General features: G+C 44.9%; 1 protein-coding gene across 1 annotated transcript; it reads right to left on the minus strand.

Moving 5' to 3' along the window:
* Positions 1-381: 381 nt before the first annotated feature.
* Positions 382-24,563, minus strand: LOC115082698 (extracellular calcium-sensing receptor-like; the record flags this gene model as incomplete). Its single annotated transcript, XM_029586894.1, has 4 exons — positions 382-1,292; positions 3,261-3,384; positions 21,896-22,123; positions 23,739-24,563. Coding segments are annotated over 4 exons (2,088 nt in total), but the record flags the coding sequence as incomplete, so codon positions are not given.
* Positions 24,564-25,426: the final 863 nt, after the last annotated feature.

Consider the following 25,426-nt stretch of genomic DNA (forward strand, 5'->3'; position numbering starts at 1 on the left):
AGCCCAGGAAAAGTATAAAAATATTTTAAAAAAATTACATTAGTTCATTTAAATTTGACATTGGCTTCAGTTCAGAATGTATCCTACTCTGTTATTTTCCAAATTAACATCACCAAAAATGGAGAGCCCTAGTAGTTATGGTACATGATCACATTACTCCAAAATAGATTCTGTACCAAAAACTTTAAAATCCTGCTTCTTTGAGTGAGAATTTTTTTTACCTTTTTGCACTTTAAATTAATTATTTGTCAAAGGCAGAGTTTATACCGCAATATTTTCAATAATAAAGTAAGCAGCATTTTATAGACATTTAAAATATTGACGAAAAAATATGTTGTTTTGTTCTTCCAAGGAGAAGTTCCTGGGCATATCAATTTGACTTTATTTCCTTGTTGCATTTTTTCCTACTAATTGCTCCTTGGTGTTCATTTCTGGTCTTATGAGAATAATGTAACACTTGGGGAGAAATATTAAAAAGAGTAACCCCGCACCCGAGGACAGAATGGCAAAGATCTCCACTGCAACCATGTACTTCCCTTGTGTACTGAGGTAGGCGGGAATGAAAGACAGCCAGACACTCACAAAGACAAGCATGCTGAAGGTAATAAATTTAGCTTCATTGAAGCTGTCAGGTAACGTCCTTGCCAGGAAGGCCACAATGAAGCTAATGATGGCCAAGAAGCCCATATATCCCAGCATACAGTAGAAGAGTATGGTCAACCCATCATTGCACTCAACAATTATCTTCCTGCTTTCAGATCTGGTGTTGTTCTCAGGAAAAGAAGGATGGCTAGAAATCCAATAAGTGCAGATAACTATCTGGATGAGAGAACAGAAAACAATGATAAGGTTAGGTATCTTTGGCCCAATCCATTTTCTGAGATGATTGTGGGGGTTGACAGCCTTGAAGGCAATGACAACGGTGACAGTTTTTGCCAATATACAAGAAATGCAGATTGTAAAGATTAGGCCAAAGGCAGGTTGTCGTATCATGCAGGTGAGCTTCACGGGAATGCCAATAAATGTTAAGGAAGAGAGGAAGCAGAGCATGAGGGTGCAAAGAAGGAGATAGCTGAGGCCCCTGTTGTTGGCTCTCACAATCGGCGTGTCCTTGAAGCAGAAGAAAATTATGAGGATTAGGATAGTGGCCAAGGACAGAATGATGGCAACTGCTGCCAAGGCTGCCCCCAGGGTTTCCTGATAGGACAGGAACTCAATGACTTTTGGAAGGCATCTATTTCGTCTCTCATTGGGCCAGTAGTCTTCTGGGCACTTCCAACAGTTGGCTGTATCTGATATAAAAGAGAAACACGAGTCAGAAGCCTAAACTGAGGATACAATCTGTTCATCTATTTTATAACTTTAGAAGGTTCAGTTGGTCTTTTGTGAACAGGAAATGTTATCCCTAGAAAAATTGTAAATAAATGGTTTGAAACTTGGAGTCTAAGATCTCAATGCCATTAACTACAGACTTTGGCTTCCTTCAACTCAAAATTATTAAGATGCCTTTAACTGGAATGACATAAGTGTAAAGTTAGTCTAGTTTGTCACATTGTCATCCTCAAATTTGCACTGTGTTAACTTGCTTTCTCATAACAATTGATTTCTCCAGGTAGAAGTATATTTTCTGTCAAAGCTGTACTCATAGATAACCATAGTGTGTAATTTCTGTTGGTGCAATTAAAAGTATCTCAGGTTGCAAAAATGCCCTATTTTATAACAATGGGAAAAAAATCATTTACTCTCTTTTTTTCAGAAAATCTCTGAAAATGATTTTGAGATACAGGAACATAAGAACATAAGGATTTCAATTATGTTTTCCATTTCTTAACCTGCCACACTTACCAGTTATTCTGCTTTCCTGCCCACTTCTGTGCCATAGGCCACCACCTACACTGCGTAATGCCTACACTAGCCCTGGTTCCACTGAGTATCCAGTTAAAGTTTTCTAGGGAACTTTTCTTTCCATTCCTCACCAGTTTGCTGAATATTGACCTCACAGTGAATAATGATACTGGTGTAAGTGACAAATCCTTCATCTCATCCCAGTTTGGTTACCAGGCTTCCACATTGGTGCAGATCCTGCAATCTAAAACCTACATGGAGAGGCTTATGATGCTAAATGTGTACTGTCTAAAAGCAAATGGTAAACAAACACAGGAATATGTCTCAATAATTCTCTATTATTCCAATAGTTACATACACATAAAGAGAATAATTGGTGTCTATAATATATTCATGCAAAAATGTTATTGATATCACACACTATAAAATCACATTTCTAACTAGACAATATTAAAACTAACACTCACCCACTCAACTTCCATTCATACTATTAAAATATTTTAATACTATTAATATTGTAATAGTATGAATGGAAGTTGAGTGGGTGAGTGTTAGTTTTAATATTGTCTAGTTAGAAATGTGATTTTATAGTGTGTGATATCAATAACATTTTTGCATGAATATATTATAGACACCAATTATTCTCTTTATGTGTATGTAACTGTCTAAAAGCAAGGCAGGAAAGGTGGCAATATGATACAAACATTCACATATTTAGCAGATTTCAATAAAGTACAAGGGAGTGACATTTACCATAAAATAAACCCCCAAATATTGAAATGGAATATTACATTCCTTAAAATTTTCTTCAGTATCAGAAGGAAATAAAATCCATCTTTGACTGGTAAAATCTCCTTTTAGAAAAAAAATATTGCCTGGCCAACCTGATGGCCTAGAGGCAGCTGTATGAAAGAGTACAGCAGTGGGAGTATACTACCAGCCCCAAGACCAGGATTATGAAAAAGACTGTGAAATGCTAGCAGAGATAAAAATAGCTAACAAAGTGCAATGGATATTCATTAAAGTTACAATTTATTCACATAAATATTTTAATATTGACCTTACAATAATAATGGGAGTTTTCCATTACCCTATACCGATAGTGTGCATGTCTTACCAAGAAATATTAGGGAATGTAATTTTCTTAGATGCCTTATGGAGCAGCTGGTCTTGGAACCAACAAGGGGGAAATAATCTAAATGTAGATCTCAGAGGGACATAGGACCTGGTATAAATGGCTGCTTTGCAGTAGTGAACATAATGCAATCCAATTTAACTAACTCACTGGAGGAAGAATTTTATGTAAAAAAAAACCCTGTAGTAACATTTAACTTTAACAAAGGACATTTTAAAGTCAATAATAAAAGTATTCTGTTGTGCTACATTAAATCACAGCTGCACCAGAGACGGCTCACCAGTTTCATTGGCTATTTCCCCAGCAGAGCAAGGGACACAGTCAAAACAGCAGCTGGGCTGGCCAAGTCTGGCAGATTTCCTGTATCCAACGGGGCAGCTCTCACTGCAGACAGAACGAGGGGTCTGTGGAATAAAATATTATAAGGTGAATTTTAAAAGCCTGATGCATGCCGAAATCAAGGGATACACAAATATGTTGGGCTTGCGCATGTCGAGCGGATTTTAAAAAAACGCTTGGATATGTGCGTAAATGCTGCTGAGCAAACATCTTGGAATGTCTCAAAAAGGGGCGGGGCGGAGGAGTGGTCTAGGTGGGGCATGGTAGTACATGAATGTTTTGAGACTTTCCCCAGAAATTTGGGTGCAAATACTTACCCGAGCTAGCTTACACTGAGGTCCCCTGCTGCATAACTTTACTTCTGCTATGGATGGAGTGTAAGTCAAAGAAAAAGATAATGAGCCATTTTGGAGGTGATTTAAAGGGTCTGGGGTAACTTGGGGGTGAACAGGCTATCCAACTTTGGGGGGGAGTTGGAGGACCTGTCTGTTAACTGGGTGAACTGAGAACAAACTGGTAAAACTGGCAAATGCGTTGGCGTGTCCCCTTTTAAAATCCCCCCACTTATGCGGTAGAAGCTGGATTTGCACCCACTTACAATTCAGTGCACGTGTGCGTGACCAGGCTATTTTATAACATGCGCACATATATGCACGTGTGTTATAAAACAGCGGGCTGACGAACATGCTCGCCCGCGTGCCGGTTTGAAAGTTACCATCCCAGGCATTAAAACATGAGTTGTTCTATGTTGACTGAATCCAAAGTCTATTAAGCCCAGCATCCTGAGTTCAGCAGAGGCCAATCCAGATAATTGGTAAGAATGTTGCTGCTGCTGTTGCAAAATTGCCGGAACGTCCGGAGGAAGTGCATCTCTGGCTAAAGCGAAACCGCTTAGCTCTGAGGCTGAAGCTCCGGTTGTGCATCGTTCCCACTTCTGCTCTAATTCTTCCTTCTCTTTCTATTGCAGGAGTTTCCCTTTCATTCTCACAATTGGTTCATGATTTGGGGGTCCTTGCTGACACCTTAAGCTGGAACCACAAATTTGGTTGGTTGTGAAGACAGCTTTTTAGAAGCCGCATTTCCTTGGGTGATTGAAATATGGCCTAGCTAAAGATGATTTCCTTTTCTGTAGTTCAATCATTTATTGTTTATTAGCTCGACTCTTGTAATGGACATTGGACTTCCTAAATCTCAAATCCAAGCATTACAACTTGTACAAAACTCTGCAGCTTAGCCAATTCTGTCCATTGCTCATTATGGTCATAGAACACCTGTTTTCAAAGAATTGCTCTGATGGCCATTGCATTATAGGGTTATTTTCAAAGTGTATTGTTTTTAAGGTGGTGAGTCAATTTCAGCCAGGTTCTGCAAGAGTACTTACCTGGACGTGCATTACATTGCTCTGGTTAAAGTTTGCTTCTATTCCTTTTGTGAAAGATGCTAGACTCACTGTTACTAGGCAACAGGCTTTTTCTATTATTGATCCCACTATGTGGAATAATTTACCATCTGATATTCATAGGATCACTGACCTAAAGCTTTTCCAAAAGAGGTTGAAACATTGTTTATTTGTACTTGCATTTACTAGATCTGAAACTTTTGAATGTTATTTTAGCTGGAAAAGTTTAGTCATAAGTTTTATATTGTATGTTAATTAATTTTATATATGATATGTTAATTGTTATTTGTTGTAAACCATTCCGATAGATTCTGAGGGACGGTATATAAAAGATGTTAAATAAATAAATAAAAATAAATGCTGTTAAGTTTGTTTTTTTGTTATTATGCTTATGTGATTTTGAACGTTGCTAAGAACAGCCATGCTGTGATTGGTGGCTTAAAAATATTGTAATAAAAATAATAAATGTAATAAGTACCCAGCAGAACCCAGAGTAGATTCAGCTCCCTGTTGCTCAATTCCAGGGATAAGCAAAGGGTTTCCCTGATTCTACCTGTCTAAAAATTGTTTATAGACCTTTTCTTCCAAAAATTTTTAAACCTAGTTATGCTAGTTGCCTTGACTCTGTCCTCCAACCGGCCGTCATAGTTGGTGATTCAATTATTAGGAATGTAGATTAGGGATGTGAATCGTTTTTCGACGATTAAAATTATCGTCCGATAATTTTAATATCGTCTTAAACCGTTATGAAACACAATACAATAGAGATTCTAACGATTTATCGTTATAAATCGTTAGAATCGTGAGCCGGCACACTAAAACCCCCTAAAACCCACCCCCGACCCTTTAAATTAAATCTCCCACCCTCCCGAACCCCCCCCCCCAATGACTTAAATAACCTGGGTGTCCAGCGGCGGTCCTGAACGGCAGCGGTCCGGAACGGGCTCCTGCTATTGAATCTTGTTGTCTTCAGCCGGCGCCATTTTCCAAAATGGCGCCGAAAAATGGCGGCGGCCATAGAACAACACGATTCCACGGCAGGAGGTCCTTCCGGACCCCCGCTGGACTTTTGGCAAGTCTTGTGGGGGTCAGGAGGCCCCCCCCAAGCTGGCCAAAAGTTCCTGGAGGTCCAGCGGGGGTCAGGGAACGATTTCCCGCTGCGAATCATTTCCCGTACGGAAAATGGCGCCGGCCATACACGTATGGCCGGCGCCATTTTCCATATGGAAAATGGCGCCGGCAGGAGATCGACTGCAGGAGGTCGTTCAGCGAGGGTTCCGGCGCCTCGCTGAACGACCTCCTGCAGTCGATCTCCTGCCGGCGCCATTTTCCGTACGGGAAACGATTCGCGGCGGGAAATCGTTCCCTGACCCCCGCTGGACCTCCAGGAACTTTTGGCCAGCTTGGGGGGGGCCTCCTGACCCCCACAAGACTTGCCAAAAGTCCAGCGGGGGTCTGGAAGGACCTCCTGCCGTGGAATCGTGTTGTTCTATGGCCGCCGCCATTTTTCGGCGCCATTTTGGAAAATGGCGCCGGCTGAAGACAACAAGATTCAATAGCAGGAGCCCGTTCCGGACCGCTGCCGTTCCGGACCGCCGCTGGACACCCAGGTTATTTAAGTCATTTGGGGGGGGTTCGGGAGGGTGGGAGATTTAATTTAAAGGGTCGGGGGTGGGTTTTAGGAGGTTTTAATGTGCTGGCTCACGATTTAACGATTTTTCACGATATTTACCCCCCCCAAACGGCAACAATACGATTCCCTCCCCCTCCCAGCCGAAATCAATCGTTAAGACGATCGAGGACACGATTCACATCTCTAATGTAGATAGCTGGGTGGCTGGTGGGCGTGAGGATCGCCTGGTAACATGCTACCTGGTGCGAAGGTGGCGGACCTTACGCGTCACCTAGATAGGATTTTAGACAGTGCTGGGGAGGAGCCGGCTGTCGTGGTACATGTGGGCACCAACGACATAGGAAAATGTGGGAGGGAGGTTCTGGAAGCCAAATTTAGGCTCTTAGGTAAAAAGCTTAAATCCAGAACCTCCAGGGTAGTATTCTCTGAAATGCTTCCTGTTCCACGTGCAGGTCACCAGAGGCAGGCAGAGCTCTGAAGTCTCAATGCGTGGATGAGACGATGGTGCAAGGAAGAGGGATTCAGTTTTGTTAGGAACTGAGGAACCTTTTGGAGAAGGGGGAGTCTCTTCCGAAGGGATGGGCTCCACCTTAACCAGGGTGGAACCAGACTGCTGGCGCTAACCTTTAAAAAGGAGATAGGGCAGCTTTTAAACTAGAACAAAGGGGAAAGCCGACAGTCGCTCAGCAGCGCATGGTTCGGAGAAAGGTATCTTTAAAGGATACTAATGATGCATTAGAATTAGGGCATCCCGACAGTGAGGTTCCAATAATTAGAAAAGTAGTCCAAGTGCCTGTAACTAAAAACTCACCTGAGCTAAAAAATTCTAACTTAACCCTATCTATTAAAAAGCAGAATGAAAATACAAACAAAAAACAAACTTTGAAATGTTTGTATGCTAATGCCAGAAGTCTAAGAAGTAAGATGGGAGAATTAGAATGTATAGCAGTGAATGATGACATAGACTTAATTGGCATCTCAGAGACATGGTGGAAAGAGGATAACCAATAGGGATGTGAATCGTTTTTTGATGATTTAAAATATCGTCCGATATATTTTAAATCGTCAAAAATCGTTAGGGCCACGATACAATACCAATTCCCCCGATTTATCGTTAAAAAATCGTAAATCGGGGGAAGGGGGAGGGCAGGAAAACCGGCACACTAAAACCCCCTAAAACCCACCCCCGACCCTTTAAATTAAATCCCCCACCCTCCCGAACCCCCCCCCCCAAATGCTTTAAATTACCTGGGGATCCAGCGGTGGTCCAAAACGGCGGCGGTCCGGAACGGCCCCCTCAATTGAATCCTTTTGTCTTCAGCCGGCGCCATTTTGCAAAATGCCCGCCGCAAAATGGCGGCGGCCATAGACAAAAACGATTCGACGCAGGAGGTCGTTCCGGACCCCCGCTGGACTTTTGGCAAGTCTTGTGGGGGTCAGGAGGCCCCCCCAAGCTGGCCAAAAGTTTCTGGGAGTCCAGCGGGGTTCAGGAAGCAATTTCTTGCCGCGAATCGTTTTCCGTACGGAAAATGGCGCCGGCCATACGCGTATGGCTGGCGCCATTTTCCGTACGGAAAATGGAGCTGGCAGGAGATCGACTGCAGGAGGTCGTTCAGCGGGGGTTCCGGACCGCCGCTGAACGACCTCCTGCAGTCGATCTCCTGCCGGCGCCATTTTCCGTACGAAAACGATTCTCGGCGGGACATCGCTCCCTGACCCCCGCTGGACCTCCAGGAACTTTTGGCCAGGTTGTGGGGGGCCTCCTGACCCCCACGAGACTTGCCAAAAGTCCAGCGGGGGTCCGGAAGGACCTCCTGCCGTCCAATCTTTTTCGTCTATGGCCGCCGCCATTTTTCGGCGCCATTTTGGAAAATGGCGCCGGCTGAAGACGACAAGATTCAGAGCAGGAGCCCGTTCCGGACCGCTGCCGTTCCGGACCGCCGCTGGACCCGCAGGTTATTTAAGTTATTTGGGGGGGGTTCGGGAGGGTGGGGGATTTAATTTAAAGGGTCGGGGGTGGGTTTTAGGGGGTTTTAGTGTGCCGGCTCACGATTCTAACGATTTATAACGATAAATCGTTAGAATCTGTATTGTATTGTGTTCCATAACGGTTTAAGACGATATTAAAATTATCGGACGATAATTTTAATCGTCCTAAAATGATTCACATCCCTAATAGGGGTATACTACCGTCCACCTGGTCAAGATGATGAGACGGACAGTGAAATGCTAAGAGAAATTAGGGAAGCAAACCAAATTGGTAGTGCGGTTATAATGGGAGACATCAATTACCACAATATTGACTGGGTAAATGTATCATCGGGTCACGCTAGAGAGATAACGTTCCTGGATGGAATAAATGATAGCTTTATGGAGCAATTGGTTCAGGAACTGATGAGAGAGGGAGCAATTTTAGATCTAATTCTCAGTGGAGCACAGGACCTGGTGAGAGAGGTAACGGTGGTGGGGCCGCTTGGCAATAGTGATCATAATATGACCAAATTTGATTTAATGACTGGAAGAGGAACAGTGTGTAAATCCAAGGCTCTCGTGCTAAACTTTCAAAAGGGAAACTTTAATAAAATGAGAAAAATTGTTAGAAAAACTGAAAGGAGCAGCTACAAAAGTAAAAAATGTCCAAGAGGCATGGTCATTGTTAAAAAATACCATTCTAGAAGCACAGTCCAGATGTATTCCACACATTAAGAAAGGTGGAAAGAAGGCAAAATGATTACCGACATGGTTAAAAGGGGAGGTGAAAGAAGCTATTTCAGCCAAAATATCTTCATTCAAAAATTGAAAGAAGGATCCAACAGAAGAAAATAGGATAAAGCATAAACGTTGGCAAGTTAAATGTAAGACATTGATAAGACAGGCTAAGAGAGAATTTGAAAAGAAGTTGGCTGTAGAGGCAAAAACTCACAGTAAAAACTTTTAAAAATATATCCGAAGCAGAAAGCCTGTGAGGCAGTCAGTTGGACCGTTAGATGATCGAGGGGTTAAAGGGGCACTTAGAGCAGATAAGGCCATCGCGGAAAGATTAAATGATTTCTTTGCTTCGGTGTTTACTGAAGAGGATGTTGGGGAGGTACCCGTAATGGAGAAGGTTTTCATGGGTAATGATTCAGATGGACTGAATCAAATCACGGTGAACCTAGAAGATGTGGTAGGTCTGATTGACAAACTGAAGAGTAGTAAATCACCTGGACCGGATGGTATACACCCCAAAGTTCTGAAGGAACTAAAATAATGAAATTTCAGACCTATTAGTAAAAATTTGTAACTTATCATTAAAATCATCCATTGTACCTGAAGACTGGAGGATAGCAAATGTAACCCCAATATTTAAAAAGGGCTCCAGGGCTGATCCGGGAAACTACAGACTGGTTAGCCTGACTTCAGTGCCAGGAAAAATAGTGGAAAGTGTTCTAAACATCAAAATCACAGAACATACAGAAAGACATGGTTTAATGGAACAAAGTCAGCATGGCTTTACCCAGGGCAAGTCTTGCCTCACAAATCTGCTTCACTTTTTTGAAGGAGTTAATAAATACGTGGATAAAAGTGAACCGGTAGATGTAGTATACTTGGATTTTCAGAAGGCATTTGACAAAGTTCCTCATGAGAGGCTTCTAGGAAAAGTAAAAAGTCATGGGATAGGTGGCGATGTCCTTTCGTGGATTGCAAACTGGCTAAAAGACAGGAAACAGAGAGTAGGATTAAATGAACAATTTTCTCAGTGGAAGGGAGTGGACAGTGGAGTACCTCAGGGATCTGTATTGGGACCCTTACTTTTCAATATATTTATAAATGATCTGGAAAGAAATACGACGAGTGAGATAATCAAATTTGCAGATGACACAAAATTGTTCAGAGTAGTTAATTCACAAGCAGATTGTGATAAATTGCAGGAAGACCTTGTGAGACTGGAAAATTGGGCATCCAAATGGCAGATGAAATTTAATGTGGATAAGTGCAAGGTGATGCATATAGGGAAAAATAACCCATGCTATAATTACACAATGTTGGGTTCCATATTAGGTGCTACAACCCAAGAAAGAGATCTAGGTGTCATAGTGGATAAACCATTGAAATTGTCGGTTCAGTGTGCTGCGGCAGTCAAAAAAGCAAACAGAATGTTGGGAATTATTAGAAAGGGAATGGTGAATAAAACGGAAAATGTCATAATGCCTCAGTATCGCTCCATGGTGAGACCGCACCTTGAATACTGTGTACAATTCTGGTCGCCGCATCTCAAAAAATATATAATTGCGATGGAGAAGGTACAGAGAAGGGCTACCAAAATGATAAGGGGAATGGAAATACTCCCCTATGAGGAAAGACTAAAGAGGTTAGGTCTTTTCAGCTTGGAGAAGAGACGACTGAGGGGGGATATGATAGAGATGTTTAAAATCATGTGAGGTCTAGAACGGGTAGATGTGAATCGGTTATTTACTCTTTCGGATAGTAGAAAGACTAGGGGGCACTCCATGAAGTTAGCATGGGGCACATTTAAAACTAATCGGAGAAATTTCTTTTTTACTCAATGCACAATTAAACTCTGGAATTTGTTGCCAGAGGATATGGTTAGTGCAGTTAGTATAGCTGTGTTTAAAAAAGGATTGGATAAGTTCTTGGAGGAGAAGTCCATTACCTGCTATTAAGTTCACTTAGAGAATAGCCACTGCCATTAGCAATGGTAACTAGGGATGTGAATCGTTTTCCATATCGTCTTAACGATAGAAATCGTGTGGCAGGAGAAGAAAATTGTCTTTGGCACGATTATTTCATTGAAAAATCGTTAAAAATCGTTTTTTCCGATTAGTGCGCACTAACTCGAGTTAGTGCGCACTAACTCCCTGTTAGTGCGCACTAACTCGATTTAGTGCGCACTAACTCAAAATGATACAAATAGACACTTTCCAGGTCACTGAAGGTCAGTTAGGAATGAATATGTGTTCCTATTGGCTGGCAGCCCTCTTATCTATTGATGTTACCAAGGTTTCCACTGAGGTGATGGTTGGGGGGATGGGAAATGGAACTGGAAACTCATGAACACCAACAGAAAATGAAACAAAGTGTTCACACTTCCCAGGTCAGTAAAGGTCACTTAGGAATGAATATGTATTCCTATTGGCTGGCTGTGCTCTTATCTATTGATGTTACCAAGGTTACCACTGAGGTAATGGTTGGGGGGATGTGAAATGGAAACAGTTGGAAGCTTGACATGTGATGATCAGCACTCACGTGACTAGAACTTCTTTGTTTATTATTTTTGTTAGCAGGCACCTGAAATGCTAGTGCATGTTGAATTTGCCAATCACTGTGCATTTTAGAAAGGTGGTCCTGGCTGGAACTGTACACAGTTCAAATATATGTAATTGATTGTTGGTAAGTGTATTTTTTAAGTAGCCACACTGGCACAAGTATGTTTACTTTTCCTCCTACTTAACTCACTAGCTCAGCTTTGTAAGAAGGGCTTCTCTGCTTGAGTGAGGGTCAGGCAGCTCCCCCCTGTCTGTGAAGCCAGCCTCTCACTAGTAATGCAGGGAGGGAGCTGTCTCAGACTTCACCATCCTCCTCCCCCCCCCCCTCACCCACACACCATTCACTAGCTGGGACATGGGGGAAGTCAGGAGTGAGGGTCAGGCAGCTCCCCCCTTTCTGTGAAGCCAGCCTCTCACTAGTAATGCAGGGAGGGAGCTGTCTCAGACTTCACCATCCTCCCCCCCCCCCTCCCCCACACACCATTCACTAGCTGGGACATGGGGGAAGTCAGGAGTGAGGGTCAGGCAGCTCCCCCCTGTCTGTGAAGCCAGCCTCTCACTAGTAATGCAGGGAGGGAGCTGTCTCAGACTTCACCATCCTCCCCCCCCCTCACCCACACACCATTCACTAGCTGGGACATGGGGGAAGTCAGGAGTGAGGGTCAGGCAGCTCCCCCCTGTCTGCGAAGCCAGCCTCTCACTAGTAATGCAGGGAGGGAGCTGTCTCAGACTTCACCATCCTCCCCCCCCCCCCCCTCACCCACACACCATTCACTAGCTGGGACATGGGGGAAGTCAGGAGTGAGGGTCAGGCAGCTCCCCCTGTCTGTGAAGCCAGCCTCTCACTAGTAATTCAGGGAGGGAGCTGTCTCAGACTTCACCATCCTCCCCCCCCCCTCACCCACACATCATTCACTAGCTGGGACATGGGGGAAGTCAGGAGTGAGGGTCAGGCAGCTCCCCCCTGTCTGTGAAGCCAGCCTCTCACTAGTAATGCAGGGAGGGAGCTGTCTCAGACTTCACCATCCTCCCCCCCCCCTCACCCACACACCATTCACTAGCTGGGACATGGGGGAAGTCAGGAGTGAGGGTCAGGCAGCTCCCCCCTGTCTGTGAAGCCAGCCTCTCACTAGTAATGCAGGGAGGGAGCTGTCTCAGACTTCACCATCCTCCCCCCCCCCCCCCCTCACCCACACAGCATTCACTAGCTGGGACATGGGGGAAGTCAGGAGTGTGGGTCAGGCAGCTCCCCCCTGTCTGCGAAGCCAGCCTCTCACTAGTAATGCAGGGAGGGAGCTGTCTCAGACTTCACCATCCTCCCCCCCCCCCCCTCACCCACACACCATTCACTAGCTGGGACATGGGGGAAGTCAGGAGTGAGGGTCAGGCAGCTCCCCCCTGTCTGTGAAGCCAGCCTCTCACTAGTAATGCAGGGAGGGAGCTGTCTCAGACTTCACCATCCTCCCCCCCCCCCTCACCCACACACCATTCACTAGCTGGGACATGGGGGAAGTCAAGAGTGAGGGTCAGGCAGCTCCCCCCTGTCTGTGAAGCCAGCCTCTCACTAGTAATGCAGGGAGGGAGCTGTCTCAGACTTCACCATCCTCCCCCCCCCCCCTCACCCACACACCATTCACTAGCTGGTACATGGGGGAAGTCAGGAGTGAGGGTCAGGCAGCTCCCCCCTGTCTGCGAAGCCAGCCTCTCACTAGTAATGCAGGGAGGGAGCTGTCTCAGACTTCACCATCCTCCCCCCCCCTCACCCACACACCATTCACTAGCTGGGACATGGGGGAAGTCAGGAGTGAGGGTCAGGCAGCTCCCCGCTGTCTGCGAAGCCAGCCTCTCACTAGTAATGCAGGGAGGGAGCTGTCTCAGGCTTCACCATCCTCCCCCCCCCCCCTCACCCACACACCATTCACTAGCTGGGACATGGGGGAAGTCAGGAGTGAGGGTCAGGCAGCTCCCCCCTGTCTGCGAAGCCAGCCTCTCACTAGTAATGCAGGGAGGGAGCTGTCTCAGGCTTCACCATCCTCCCCCCCCCCCCCTTACCCACACACCATTCACTAGCTGGGACATGGGGGAAGTCAGGATTGAGGGTCAGGCAGCTCCCCCCTGTCTGTGAAGCCAGCCTCTCACTAGTAATGCAGGGAGGGAGCTGTCTCAGACTTCACCATCCTCCCCCCCCCCCCTCACCCACACACCATTCACTAGCTGGGACATGGGGGAAGTCAGGAGTGAGGGTCAGGCAGCTCCCCCCTGTCTGTGAAGCCAGCCTCTCACTAGTAATGCAGGGAGGGAGCTGTCTCAGACTGGTATCAGGGTTAGGGCACTGTGTGCAGGAAGATCACAACACTCCTGGTATTAATAGGGATAGGGCACTGTAAGAGATGACTGTAGTAGATTGAATAAAGATCTGATGTTTCTGCTCTCCTCACACCAAACAAAAACAACACACAAGCAGAGAAGCCCTTCTTACAAAGCTGAGCTAGTGAGTTAAGTAGGAGGAAAAGTAAACATACTTGTGCCAGTGTGGCTACTTAAAAAATACACTTACCAACAATCAATTACATATATTTGAACTGTGTACAGTTCCAGCCAGGACCACCTTTCTAAAATGCACAGTGATTGGCAAATTCAACATGCACTAGCATTTCAGGTGCCTGCTAAGAAAAATAATAAACAAACAAGTTCTAGTCACGTGAGTGCTGATCATTACATTACTTTTTTTGTCAAGCTTCCAACTGTTTCCATTTCAAAACCCCCCAACCATTACCTCAGTGTTAGCCTTGGTAACATCAATAGATAAGAGCACAGCCAGCCAATAGGAATACATACATACATATTCATTCCTAAGTGACCTTTACTGACCTGGGAAGTGTGAACACTTTGTTTCATTTTCTGTTGGTGTTCGTTAGTTTCCAGTTCCATTTCCCATCCCCCCAACCATCACCTCAGTGGTAACCTTGGTAACATCAATAGATAAGAGGGCAGCCAGCCAATAGGAACACATATTCATTCCTAACTGACCTTCAGTGACCTGGAAAGTGTTTATTTGTATCATATTCAGTTAGTGCGCACTAAATCGAGTTAGTGCGCACTAACGGGGAGTTAGTGCGCACTAACCCGAGTTAGTGCGCACTAACCCGATTTAACGATTTTTAACGATAAATCGTTAGAATTTCTATTGTATCGTGTTTTATAACGATTTAAGACGATATAAACATTATCGGACGATAATTTTAATCGTTGAAAAACGATTCACATCCCTAATGGTAACATGGAATAGACTTAGTTTTTGGGTACTTGCCAGGTTCTTATGGCCTGGATTGGCCCCTGTTGGAAACAGGATGCTGGGCTTGATGGACCCTTGGTCTGACCCAGTATGGCATTTTCTTATGTTCTTATGTTCTTAAACTCCACAGGTTGTGTGTTGAATGGAAAATATAAGAACATAAGAAATTGCCATGCTGGGTCAGACCAAGGGTCCATCAAGCCCAGCATCCTGTTTCCAACAGGGGCCAAACCAGGCCACAAGAACCTGGCAATTACCCAAACACTAAGAAGATCCCATGCTACTGATGCAATTAATAGCAGTGGCTATTCCCTAAGGGGCGGATTTTCATACTCCGCGAATAGGCCTACTTTTGTTTGCGCTCCAGGCGCAAACAAAAGTACGCTGGATTTTAGTAGATACGCGCGGAGCCGCGCGTATCTGCTAAAAACCTGGATCGGCGCGAGCAATGCTATCGATTTTGTATAGCCGGCGCTCGCCGAGCCGCGCAGCCTACCCCCGTTCCCTCCGAGGCCGCTCCGATTTCGGAGCGGCCTCGGAGGGAACTTCCTTTTGCCCTCCCCTCACCTTCCCCTCCCTTCCCCTACCTAACCCACCCACCCGGCCCTGTCTAAGCCCCCACCTTACCTTTGTTGGGGGATTTACGCCTCCCAGAGGGAGGCGTAAATCCCCCCCCCCCGCCCCCAAAACGCTGCCGACATGCCCCAAAAAACGCCGCGACGCCCGGGACCGCCCCCGACACGCCCCCGACCCGCCCCCCTCGGAGAACCCCGGGACTTACGCGAGCCCCGGGGCTCTGCGCGCGCCGGTAGGCCTATGTAAAATAGGCGCACCGGCGCGCAGGGCCCTGCTCGCGTAAATCCGGGCGGATTTACGCGAGCAGGGCTCTTAAAATCTGCCCCTAAGTGAACTTGATTAATAGCCGTTAATGGACTTCTCCTCCAAGAACGTATCCAAATCTTTTTCAACCCAGCTACCCTAACTGCACTAACCACATCCTCTGGCAACAAATTCCAGAGCTTTATTGTGCGTTGAGTGAAAAAGAATTTTCTCCGATTAGTCTTAAATGTGCCACTTGCTAACTTCATGGATTGCCCCCTAGTCCTTCTATTATTCGAAAGTGTAAAAAACCGAGTCACATCTACTCATTCAAGACCTCTCATGATCTTAAAGACCTCTATCATATCCCCTCTCAGCTGTCTCTTCTCCAAGCTAAACAGCACTAACCTCTTCAATCTTTCCTCATAGGGGAGCTGTTCCATCCCCTTTATCATTTTGGTTGCACTTCTCTGTACCTTCTGCATTGCAACTATATCTTTTTTGAAATGTGGCGACCAAAATTGTTTTAAATTTATTTATGTATTTATTTATTTCAAATTTTTATATACCGGCATTCGAGACAGCAGTCACATCATGCTGGTTCACATAAAACAGGGGTGCGTAGTAAACATAAACTATAACAATGGTGCGGAAAAAGGCAGTTACATATAACAGGGTGAAAAGAACTTGGCGGAGAAGGAAGAGAAAGGACAGGTTATTAATTCACACAAGTAAACGATAGAAGATATGGTTCACCATGGTATATGTCTCACTTCATCAATACAACAGTTCAAAAAACTATTGAAAACATACTTATTTCAGAAAGCATACACTTTAATTACTTCATAAAGTCAACATTTATTCACTTCAACTGTCTTCTCTTCTCTCAGATCCATTCACACCATATAATATTTACCTTCTGCTAATATTTTTTGAAAATAGTTGGATATGATTATATACTGCACTATGTTAGCTTTTAATTGTTTTATTTTGTTTTATTTTGTTAAGTTTATTCATTGTGTATGTTTGGTTGTAAACCGTTTTGATTAATTCTTTTGAATTGTAAAAGCGGTATATAAACATTTTAAAATAAAATAAATAAATAAATATGTGGAGATAAGGGGTGGCGTGGAGGTGATAGTTTAATTGGCGTCCGGGAATGCTTGTATGAATATCCAGGTCTTTAGTCTTTTTTTGAAAGTTGAGATGCATGGTTCTATTCTGAGATTTGGGGGGATGGAGTTCCATAACGGTGGAATGGCTGTAGAGAACGCCTGGTCTCTTAGTGTGCTGTGTCTGGTAGATTTGGACGGTGGTACCTGTAGCGATCCCTTGTATGCATCTCTTGTCGGTCTTGACGAATTATGTAGTCGGAGCGGGATCTGTAGGTCAATGGGAGCCAGTAGGTGGATGTTTTTGTATGTGGGAAGAATGGCCTTGTATATTATTCTAAAGTGTATAGGTAGCCAATGGAGGCTCTTTAGGATGGGGGTTATGTGGTCCCTTCTCCTGGTATTTGTCAGTATTCGTGCAGCTGCATTTTGCACCATCTGAAGTGGTTTGATGTATGAAGCGGGAAGGCCAAGTAGGATGGTGTTACAATAGTCTAATTTTGAGAAAATGATTGCTTGCAGAATGGTTCTGAAATCTTGGGCATGGAAAAGAGGTCTAATTCTTTTCAGCACTTGTAGTTGGTAGAAACAGTCTTTGGTGGTTTTGTTTATAGTGGCTTTGAAATTCAGGCGATTATCAATTAGGACTCCAAGGTCTCTCACTTGTGTGATAGTTGGCGTGGCTTGCTGTGTAGAGGTGATGGTGCTGTTCTCTGAGGCGATGAGCAGGAGTTCAGTTTTGCCGGAATTTAGTACCAGGTTTAGGCTGGTGAGGAGGAGTTTAATTTTTTGAAGGCATGTATCCCAGTAGGCCAGAGTTTTTGCGAGGGAATCCTTAATGGGGATCAGGACCTGTATATCGTCTGCGTAAAGGAAGTGTTTGAGGTTGAGGTCGGTGAGAAGTTGGCATAAAGGTATAAGGTAAATGTTAAATAAAGTAGGAGACAGGGAGGACCCCTGTGGGACTCCTACTGATAATGGGTGTTGAGAGGATTCTTTGTTCTGTATCTTAACCTTGTATCCTCTATTGCTGAGAAAGGATATGAACCAAGAGAGTGCTGTGCCTGAGATACCTATGGAGGCTAGCTGGTTAATGAGTAGGGAATGATTGACGGTGTCAAAGGCTGATGAAAGGTCCAGTAGGATCAGTAAGAAGGCTTGTCCTTTATCAAGGCCCAGGATGAGGTGATCTGTTAAGGAAATGAGGAGGGACTCCGTGCTTAGTGTTTTGCGGAATCCGTATTGTGATGGGAATAGGAGGTTGTTTTCTTCAATGTAGTTTGAGAGTCGGGTGATCACCAATTTCTCCATGATCTTGGCTATGAAGGGGAGGTTGGCGATCGGTCGGTAGTTGTTTGGGTCATTAGGATCTAGGTTTGGTTTCTTGAGTAGTGGTTTGAGAGAGGCCAATTTTAGGTCATTTGGGTAAGATCCTTGTGTTAATGAGCAATTTATGATGTCTGACAGGGATTTGGAGATGGAGTCAGGAATTGATAGAAGCAATTTCGAGGGGATGTGATCCGAAGGGTGAGAAGATGGTTTCATTTTCCGTAGAATACCTCGGATTTCTATGGAAGATGTGATTTCCAGTTCTTCTAAGCGGGTGTTTTTGAAGGCGGTCTGAGGTGAGGTTGAATTAGAAACGGTGTTAGGGGGGAGCTGATTTAGAAGTTTGCTGATTTTGTTGTTGAAAAATAGCGCTAGTTCTTCCGCTTTAGATTTGGCTTGGTTGAGAGCGATTTCTGATGGGTTTGTTTGTGTGAGGTTAGAGACGTAGCTAAAGAGTGCTTTAGCATCGAAGATTAGGTGGTGGATCTTGGATGCGTAGTAGTTCCTCTTTGATCTTAATGTATTGGATTTATATTGGTGAAGAGTTGATTTATAGGTAGATAGAGTGATGGTGCATGGGTTTTTACGCCATTTAACCTCATTTTGTCTTAGCAGTAGTTTAAGCTTTCTTAGCTCTAGGGTAAACCATGGTTGTCTTTTGGAAGAATTGGGGTGAGGTTTTTTTGTTGTTAGAGGGCATAGCTTGTTGGCTATAGATTCCGTGATGTTGTTCCAAGATCGAAGCGCTGAGTTCGGATTGGTGAAGCCTACTTGGGTGAGATGTAATGATAAGTGATTGCTAAGATCTTCTATGGTGCATGTTTTTCTGTAAGTGAAGCTATGGCCGGGTATGCGAGATGGGCTGATTTCTTTTATTGAGAATGAGGAGGTTATGAGGGAGTGGTCTGACCATGGTACCTTCGAGCAGGTGGGGTGCTGAACTGGTTTGATTGCTGTATTGACGAAGATAAGGTCTAACGTGTGGCCTGCTTTGTGTGTGGGATTGTTAACAAGTTGAGTGAAACCTAAAGCGGAATATGCTGTGAGTAGGGCTTCGCAGTTGGGTGATAGTATGGAGTTGTCGACGTGCAGGTTAAAGTCTCCTAAGATTATAGCTGGGGCATCCAGATTGATAAGGGAAGTGGTTAGTTCGACCAGAGGAGAGGCGTCTGTTTCCAGGACACCTGGAGGAGCATAGACAAGTAAAATTTGAAGTTTGTCTGACGAGAAGAAGCCAATTTCGAGATTAGAGTCGGTATTGGTGGAGTGCTGAGTGAATCTGAGGTCCTTTTTTGTAGCTAGGAGGATTCCTCCTCCTTTCTTTTTTCCCTGGCGTGGGATGGAAAAGAAGTTGTATGTCTCTGTGGGTAATTGGTTAATTATTGCAGTGTCTGAAGGTTTGAGCCATGTCTCCGTAATTGCGCATATATCCGGTTTCACATCGATGAGATAGTCGTTTAGTATTACTGATTTCTTTGTTAGGGATTGTGCATTGAATAGTGTTAACGAAAATAGTGTGAGGCCTAGCAGTTGGGTGATGGGAGTGATCACAATTGGAGAGAGGGATTTAAGGTTGTGGTGGTGGGCATGTCGAGTTGAATATCCTTTGGAAGGTGGACAGTGTGGGAGGATTGGGTTTGGGAAAGATGGAGACATTCTGAGACTGTTGTGGCAGGCGAGGTATCGGCCGGTGAGGGTAAGGCGTTTGCTATCCTTAAGGGGGCAGAGATGAGACGTATGTTGTTCGGTCTAGTCAGATGTTTGGTAGTAATTCTTAGGTGCGGAAGCAGTGTTGCAGAGAGATAGAGTCTGTCCAGTCCACAGTCCTCAGGGCTGCACGAAGGGGCTCACAAAGGGGCAGGCCCCTTTGTCGCGCTCCTTCGACGCGAGACGCCCGGCGCGAGACGCCAGGGAGCGTGTCAGTGATTTAAATGAGGGCTGGGCTGCAGCAATTGGCTGCAATAGCCCAGAGGTAGGCAGTGGGCGGATCGACGGCCGAGCTGGGGCTCCCACGTGGTCGGCGCGGGGGTCCAGCGGCGGTAGGGCGAGAGGAAGGCCTTACCCCGATGGGCTCAAGCGCCGGTCGCGCGGGCCCCTCTCTCAGCTCCCGTGGCGGTCTGAGGTGAGTCCCTGCGTGTCGTTGCTGCGGCAAAATGGCGCTTCAGATCACGCGTTTGCTTTTTAAAAAGTACAGCTGGGCGGCAGCAATTGGCTGCAATAGCCCAGAGGTAGGCAGTGGGCGGATCGACGGCCGAGCTGGGGCTCCCACGTGGTCGGCGCGGGGGTCCAGTGGCGGTAGGGCGAGAGGAAGGCCTTACCCCGATGGGCTCAAGCTCATCTTACCCCGATCTTACCCCGATCATCTTACCCCGATGGGCTCAAGATCATCAAATATGCTCCCTGCTAATTTTGTGGGGTGTCCCCTAGTCCTAGTGCTGTTTGAAAGGATAAATAACTTTTCCCTATCTACCTGTTCCATCTGACTCATGATTTTATAAACCTCTGTCATCAATTCTCCAGGCTAAAGACCTCTATCCTGTTTAGCATTGCTTCATAAAGGAGAAATGTCATACCCTTTATCATTATTGTCATCCTTCTCTTTATCTTTTTTATTTCCAGAATATTTTTCTTGAGATGCGGCGACCAGGGTTGCACAAGGTGAAGTTACACCATGGATCGATACAAAGGCAATATGATATTCACAGTTTTAGTCCTCATTTCTTTTCAAATAATTCCTAACATTCTCTTTGCCTTTTTGACTACTGCTGCACCCTGAGCTGAAGATTTCAATTTATTGTCCACAGGACTCCAAAATCCTCTTCCTGGGGGTGATTCGTAATATTGAACCCAGCATTTTGTACCTGTAGATAGAATTATTTTTCACAAGTTGCACCGTTTTACTCTTGTCCACGTTAAATTTCATCTGTCTTTTAGATGCCCAGTTCCCCGGTCTTACAAGGTTCTTCTGCAGTTTCTCTGTGTGCTTAACCACTTTCAATATTTTTGTGTTAACAGTAAGTTTGATTACTTCACTGGATGCTCCCTTTTCCAGATCATTAAGGGATAAGTTAAACAGCCCTGGTCCCCAGTATGAATCCATGAGCAACTCCACTCTACCTGTCTTCCAGTGGGGAAAACTGTCATCAGTCATCAGTCCATAGTAAGATATCACCTTCTATCCCATGACACTATACCACTTGACTTCATCCACATGCTTATTATTTTTCTTCTTGAGATTTTTTTCTGATGCTTTTCTCTTTTTTTTTTTTTTGCACTGGGGATGTTTTATCAGCATTTATCACTTAAAACCTAAACTCCATAGCTCTGTCTATATAGAGAAAGATAATTATCCCCAAGTCTATCTCCTTTCAGTCTTTTGTCATGATCTCCTACTTTATGTTTATCATTTTCTTCTCCACTGAAACAGGTTTGACATTTCTGCATCATTTAAATCTTGGCAGTGTTTGATGTTACTATCACAGCTTCCTCATTAATTAAGGGCTACATTGTACGACTGGACTATCATCCATCCTTAATGCTTCTGGTGCTGGTTTTGCTGCTCCTAGTTTCTCAATGCTTTCTTTTCTCCCTTTTCACATTTTTTTTCAGGAAACTAAGGGCTTGAACAGAAGGATGCACCTTTGCAAAAGCCAACTGATGTGCCAGGTTTTTGTACTTAAAAATCATTCTTAAATGCATTCCTCCAAGACTTCACACCTCACCTGATTAAACCTTTGGTTCCATAAAATGGCAGAGGTGTTCAGAGTGATTTCCTCTCCTGGAGAATTCCTGGAATCATATCTACCCACTGTTATCAGTTCAATGGTGTCATCCGGATATATCTGGATATTCATGATATCAAAGACAGTAGCCACATCTCCATTTGCATCAAAGTAAACTTCCTGTTCAGACTCTGTTGTGAAACGCACATCCCTCAGATAATGGAGGACCTGTTGAATGATGAAGGAAAGGCGTTATACAAAATATAGAGATAATCTCTTCAGAGATCCTGATTTTCTGACTCCCTCCGCTGATTTCTGCCTCTCCTCTCCCCAGCCCAGCATTTCCCTTCTGTCATCTCTTCATGCCCAATCACTCTTCTGTCTATGATGGCTACCTCACCCAGGTAAAACAGACCACACAGTTACAGTCCAGGTTTTTGCCACACAACATGCATGAAGTTCCAGTTCTGATTTCTCTAAGAAAATTAGGGCTACATTTCAATGATTGAAATTGGGCTTAACCAGAACTGGATCAGTCTGAATCAGCAGAGCCTCCTTCTAATATTGCAGCTGCAGCACATGTGATAGAAATGATGAGAGAGCACTGCAGTCTTTGTCTCCACTTTTGCCCTTCCTCCTCCTCTGAAGGCATGGATCTCACTTCCACTCTAGATAGGACTGAAAGGGGGATGTGCAGATTCGGGGACAGGAAGCCCTGCCCAGGGGCGGATTAGCCTATTGGGGGATCGGGCAGCCCCCGGTGGGTCGGTCGCGCTAGCCACGTGGTCTACCGAGCGCGGCCATGACAGAGCCGCGCTCAGCAGTCCACGTGGCATCTCCTGGGCCGGCCTGGGCGGCAAATCCCCGGGCCGGTCTATGATTGACAGTTTGAATTCATTATCTTGCAATGGTGCATGTCTTGATCCCTCAAGACCAGTTTTCCTTTACACATCCAATTTAACGAGATGGGCTAAATGTGCAGAAGAATTTGTTCCCATTTTTTGTCTATGGGAAAACAGTGAGCAGATCTAGTGCCATTAATAGCATCAAATACCTAAATATATTTCTTCCATCCATAGCACTAATAATAAACATAGGAGTCAATATTCAGACAGTTCTTCTAGCTAAATTTAGAACTTAGAAGGAGAAACCATGGGTTTCAAATTTCTCACCTCTCTGATCACCTCTGATTTCTCCAGCAAACTGTTTAATTAGAGAAAGGTTAGCCAGATAAGTTGGAGGCAGTCCAGGGACATTCTGGGACAGTTAAGATAGCTGGATAACTTTCTGGCTAACTCCAATATTCAGGTTTAATTGAATAACTTATCCAACAATTCTAGTTGTACTGGACTGCAGTCCTAAAGATAAACAGATAAGTTTGTCTGGCTAATCTTTTCTGGCTATATTCAGTGGTGCACCTAATCAAACTATAATTAAATAAGAGAACAGTAACATTATACCTTGCTTTCCTTCTTGTTCTTTGGAAACTTATATATAGTATAGAAATGAATAACATACTGTCTGATTATCCACCATACATTTCGTCATATATACATGTCCAAAATCCTAAAGTGTAAAGCACTATATCTCATGGCTTCCCAAACTTGGACTGAACACGCTGCTGGCAGTTGTGTTTGCAGGATATCCACATTGGAAAAGGAATAGATAAATTTGCCTATATTGGAGACCGGTATATGCAAATAATTCTCGTGCATATTCATTGTGGATATCCTTAAAATCTGACTGGCTGTGAGGTCACCTAAACAGGGTTGGGAAGCCTTTCAATATAGGAATCCTGTTTGAATATTAGCGCTATAAGAATCCTTATTATTATTACCAGTACCTGCCAATATTTGATATTCTGAATGTTAGTGCGTATATGAAAAATGTCTTCTTTGGCTCCATTCAACATCATGTTGTGCAGGGCATGAGCATAAGCATAGATAGCCAGGTAAGCATGATAGGTAATGCTTAAATCATTCAACTGAAAGAGTCCTGGGTCCAGTGTTCTGAGGTCCTCTTTTCCTGAGCATCGGATGTCATCTGCTTTGGCCAACATGTGTGTGAAATTTTCTCCAGCCCATCGGCACCCAAATGCTTTTTCCCAGAAGAGCTTGGTGAAAATGTCCCATGGGTATGCAGAAGGCCCCATGTGGTAGAGAAAATTTAGGAAGTTGGCAATGTTACTGGTGGGACTAACAAATATCATGCTACCATTGAGCAACCTCCATGACTCCTTGGTAAACAGGCTTGGATTGATGATCATCCCTGTTGAGAAGACCCAAATCATAGCAATAATCTTGCGGTGAGAAAGTAGCTCCAAGATAGGTTTAAGATGATTTCCATAGCAGTTGCACACAATCACATTCACCGAGGACTGATGGATTACCTCTGCCACCTTTACCATCCTCTCTTTGGGATAGCGATCATCAATATTCTCCAGGAAAGCCACACAGCCACCATTTTCTACCACCTCCTGCCGTATCATCTGGCTGCTCAGACTTCTGCTGTCTGAGTTGGAGGACAAGATTCCCACCCATGTCCAGTTGAAATGTAGGAGCAGATGGGTGATGGCCCGGGGTTGCAGAGTGTCTGCAGGTATGGTGCGTAGAAAAGACGGGAACTGCAGCTTATCACTCAGCATTGGGTGCTGTGCCGCAAAGCTGATCTGAAAAGAGAAATGTTTCTATCATCTCCATCACATTTATGCTCAGGACTATTTAGACATACAAGGGATTTGGTGGGGCAATGCTGATAGTATTAAGGAAAGTTTTAAAGGATAATGATAGAGGCCCTTGGTCCAAATGGAACCTATGTTATGTGGTCGCAGCATGGATAGAAATAGAGGCAATATGATAGTCTCCATTTTATTCTCCACTTGTTGCGGTTCTGGCCACGAGTGCCGTGACCAGACCCTTACCTCCATGTTTCTGGACCTGTTCCCGCTTTCACCGGCCTAGTTCCTGTTCTGTTCAGCCACGTCCCGGTGAGGGCCGCGCCGCCGGGAAGCCTTCCGTGGATGCCCTGTCTCTAGGCGCGCACGCTCGCCACTTGAGCGCTTTTCTAGGCCGTTTCCTGCCAGCAGTGACTTCGCCCAAATTATGATGTCAGACGCCGTGGCCTTGATAAGCCAGCCGCGGTCACCCAGTCTTTGCCTTGCAACGGGCTTACCTATCGGATCCCTGTTGCGCTGTGCCCCGGAGCGCCCTGCTTTGCTAATCGCTCCGTTCCTGCTTGCCTGCTACAGTACCTGCTTGGTTCCTGCCTGCCTGCTATAGTACCTGCCTGGCTCCTGTTTACCTGCTACTGTTCCTGCCTGGTTCCAGTACCCGAGTCCTGCTACAGTTCCTGCCTGGTTCTAGAACCTGAGCCCCATTACAGTACTGACCTACTGTCCTAGTCTGGTTCCAGTTTCCAGTCCTGATCCACTACCGCCTAAGTCCCAGCGGCCGGGCCCCTCTGGGCTCCTCCCAGGGGGGCTTTGGCTTCCAAGGGTGAAGCCACCTAAGTCCCAGTGGTTGGGCTCCTACG

Source organism: Rhinatrema bivittatum, unplaced genomic scaffold (assembly GCF_901001135.1).
Source record: "Rhinatrema bivittatum unplaced genomic scaffold, aRhiBiv1.1, whole genome shotgun sequence".
Taxonomy (NCBI): Eukaryota; Metazoa; Chordata; class Amphibia; order Gymnophiona; family Rhinatrematidae; genus Rhinatrema; species Rhinatrema bivittatum.